The 4,197-nt window shown below is 36.2% G+C and overlaps 1 protein-coding gene across 2 annotated transcripts in view; it reads right to left on the bottom strand.

The window, feature by feature from the left end:
* Positions 1 to 366: 366 nt before the first annotated feature.
* Positions 367 to 4,197, bottom strand: part of LOC117170580 (forkhead box protein K1) — a 30,410-nt gene continuing 26,579 nt past the window's right edge. For both annotated transcript variants that reach the window (XM_033357433.1, XM_033357434.1), the window contains one exon: positions 367 to 4,029. In XM_033357433.1, coding sequence (XP_033213324.1) covers positions 3,855 to 4,029 — 175 coding nt within the window. In that variant the 3' untranslated portion in view covers positions 367 to 3,854. The remainder of the gene's footprint in view (positions 4,030 to 4,197) is intronic.

Genomic DNA, 4,197 nt, shown 5'->3' with positions numbered 1-4,197 from the left:
ACTAAAAAATATCAATTTTCAACCATAAATAGAATATTTCAATGTTCAGTTAAAAAAATTAATTTTAAACGCCAAAAAAGAAGAAATTTTCAACCAAATAGTTAAACACAGTAATATAAAGCTGCTTTTACAAGTGAAAAATCATTGCCATTCCATTTTTTTTTGATAATTACAACAAAATAAGCACGCTCTCAAAAAAAAAAAATCATGAATATAAACAAAATTCCCGGACATTTCCAGGTTGGTTAGAAACCTTGGTAATTATGACTGGTGGTAAAAACAAACCGAAAATCAAAGTAATTATAACGAAGGCAATAATTAAAAATTGCTTAGAAATAAGAGACGACTGGAAGGAAATGATAACTCTTTTTTTTTTTTAATCCGGAATCCATATATTTTCTTCAATTTTTTCCGAAAGCCCACAATGAATACTAGCTTCGTTATTCTACCTCGTCGCCACTCTCTCGTTCATTCAATCCTTTCACACAAGTTTTTAACAGTTCTAGCCATGTTCCACTCTCCTTACTTCCTTTCAACTCTTCCTTTCACTCATTCACTCATAATTTCGCGCTTGTGGTCTACGGCCTCTTTGCAATAGCAACAATAAAGCAACTCCAAATGAATAAACTGCGAAAAAAAAACCAATAAATATTCATTCTCTTTCATCAATTGTTCGTGATTTGTGTAATTTATTTGCTTGCATCTCAGCAGTTTGCCGGAGAGATAGATCTCCCACAAAATGGTGTTGTTACAAACGAGTGATAACGTATGGTTGCTACACAAATTGTCTCTCAAAGTGTTCTTCACAATTCTATCGTGAAACAATATTCCACGACCGAATATTTGTCACACAGGACGAAACTCTGAATACACTAGAGAAATTCGAAATATAGAAAAGAACCGGATCAAATCGAATCCTCGAGATGTTCTTCTAATTTTATATTCTACCAAACTTGTCCTACTTTTAAAGGAAACTGTACCTACAAATTGACATTTCCTTTAAAAATACAACACAGATTTCTGCAATCCCGTCCCTCATTTCACAGGCTAACAGATTTACAATGTCGATCTTTTGTTGTCGTTTTTTTTTCTTTTTTCAGGTTGATCGCATAACTTAATCGTAAAACTTTGCTTTTCTTTTGTACAAGCGCCGTTACATTTGTTTTTCTGTATATTTAACGAAGCAATGTAACAATGCAATTAATTGAGTAGTAATCTTAATCAAATAGTACAATCTTGCTTCCTGTTACATGTCAATTTCTTTCTTCATTAAACTCTCGCGGCATTCACGCAACTTGTCGCTTCATCCACGTATAAAATATAAACAATTATTTCCCTTTGTTTCAAATTAAATACTGACGCTTCCTATAGAAGAAACGCGAATTTCCCAGTTGACGGTGGGAAAATCGCATTTCCCGAAACTCTTTTTAGATTAGAATTGTCAAAGTTAGTAAGTATTCGAATTCAACACCGTCTTCGTAAAAATGGAGGACCGACAGCGATCGGCTTCGACTTTTATTAGAACAATAATCGGAGATCATAATCAGCAGCCGATCCTTATACGTTACACAGTTAACATAAATTATTAAACTTTAGATAATTATACAATTTGCGCTTCATCGAGCGCACTTTCCTCTTCGTGACTTTTCTCCTTGTCATAAAAATATAGTTCGCTTAGCGCATTATAAATTTTTCTACAAAAAAAAACTCGATCAAGGCCTGTTTGCCTGCGAAAAATTATAACATTATAATACACGACAATGCGTCGCACGTTTTTTTAAATATCGCTTCCTGAGGTCTTCCATTGATTCAGGAAGTAGGGGGGGAGAAGAGAAAAAGGGAACAAAGCTCGAAGCTTCCGTTTTTCTCTTTCACTCTCTCGGGACCTAGTATAAGAGGGAGCACTTGAAGCTCCCTATTTTTTTAAACCTAATATTCATAATATATATTTTTTATATATAATATAATATATATATGTAAATATATAATCATTGACACACACACGCACACAACTGAGTGTGTGTATATATAAGTATATATTTTTATTTCTATATAGTACAATTAGGAAATATCGAAAAACATCGGGATCGGGGATTCAGGACTTTGGTCAGAAGTGAGAATTTCGAACAAGTTCGTTGACTCGAATTGAAACTTGATCCTTTTCTCCGGTCATGACATTTTCTCGCACATTTGCAACTGATTTCTTCTGCCAAAGTATCAAATGTTCACCTCTTAAAAGATTTATAAAACTGTCGTTGATTTGAAAATATTTTTCTTTAAAACACTTCAATTAAGTTTATACCTTGAGGTAAAAAACTGGCTAGTTTCCGAGCTGAGAAAGAAAATTCTCAACATTTAACAAGTTCACTTGGCAAAAAAGTCACGCAAATGTCTCATCCCCATGTTGTCAGAAATCACAAAAAATTTCACCGAGTTCACGATTCTGTCTAGTGTAAATAAGTTTGATCGTTTAGCGCGTAAATGAAAACTAGAACACTGGGTGAGGTACATCGTACAAGCGAATTCTTTTTCTGAAATTACTAACTTGTGTGTCACGTTGGACTTATTTATTAAAAGCCAAAAAAACTGTTTCAAGTCTAAATGTTTGGCAGATTATCTAGAGACCTAGATAACGTTTGGTGTCAGGAATCAACCAATTATCAATACATTCGAAAATGTGATTCACGTTGTTGAAGAGTCGCCTCTGAGCAAGCGTTGTCTGCGAAATACAAAATATATTTTCTCTTTTCGTTTTCTTTTCTTTTTTTCTTCAATTTTTCCATTTTTTGGTAATATCTTTGCCAAAAACAAATTTCCATACTAAACTAGTTTACCTCTTTTCAAGAGAACCTAAGAAAAATAAATATGACGCTTTTTCGTGAGCACAGATAAAAATTAATTTCTCGTGTTGCTGAGCAGACAGGCACATTATGAAAACGTTGGCACCAACTGGAAACCTTAAAATTGGTCATAAAATGAACGAGAAAGCGGGGGTCTATGTTCTTTCGGAATCGTCCGAAAAAAAATGTTTGAAGCGGGAGCGACGAAAATCCGGAGGGAAATTCTGCCGTTTAAAATCCATGAATTTTAAATGAGAGAAGGGATTTTTGTACGAGGCTCTTAAAATTTGCGAGTGAAAGCAGCGCTAAAATAAGAGTCCCGCGAGACCAAAAGAAGCATCTGCGAGTCTTTCGTCAGTGCGTCTGGGTACACCATTCCGGTAAACCAGATTGAGCTAACAGAGTCTATAAACGGTCGACAAGCGCTATGAATAGTTCACCGTGCACATAACTACTACGTTTTCACTCGTATTGACAAGATGACTTCGCGCCTCAAACTAAGATCTAAGTCTAGTTTAAGCGCGAAATTTCCAACGAGCACAGCGCCAGGAAAAGGGGGATGAGAGTTTGATGTGAATGTGTCTGAATGTGTAAATGTTTCGGTAAACATCACATGCACGTGAAACCGACTTCAGGAGTTATGATTTTTTTTATAACAACTTGATCGCTTGCAGAGAATAATCGTGGGTAAGGGCTCTACGCAATACTCGCGATGAATCCCTCGCTTTTCTTTCAAGGGCAGACATATTTTTCTTTTCTTTTCTTTTCTAGAGTAGAGAATGTAGTGCAAAACTCGAAATTTTTGCCAACTTTGGGTACATTTAACATTCTATAAAAAAACAAGTTCTATTGATTAGATTGCTAGAAGTGAAGAAAGTGAGTCTGTGAAACAATTTTGTAGAGATTAGAAGATTGTAGTCTGCAATATCGAGTGGAAGAAAAGCGGACGATTCATCGGACGATACGTGAATTAATATAACAATATCCTACATAGAAAAAGTCTAGGGGAACAGTTCAGTGATCATCTGAATCGTGAACGCGTTGACGTTTCGACTGCGACTGTTGATGCTCGGGTGGCTCAGGACTCTCAACAATTGCTAGTGGTGCCGGTGAACCTGGCGAGCTGTCTGGCTCCTCATGAGCACGTTTGCCCACCCCGACGCCTGCGTCAGGACCAATGAAGCTCCCGCTGAAAAGAAGAATATAGTTATTAGTCTCGTATGCAGATGGTGGCTGAGAAATTTCATTTTCCAAATTCCCTTTCGGGGTAGGCGTGACTCACTCGGCAGGGGAAAGGAGTAGAGTGTGGATGGGATAGAGATTTTTCAGATTGATCCAGAATTCTCGTGCTATTTAA

Source organism: Belonocnema kinseyi, chromosome 4, assembly GCF_010883055.1.
Source record: "Belonocnema kinseyi isolate 2016_QV_RU_SX_M_011 chromosome 4, B_treatae_v1, whole genome shotgun sequence".
Taxonomy (NCBI): Eukaryota; Metazoa; Arthropoda; class Insecta; order Hymenoptera; family Cynipidae; genus Belonocnema; species Belonocnema kinseyi.
Note: the sequence above shows the minus strand (reverse complement) of the source record. Positions and strands in the feature narration are given on the sequence as shown.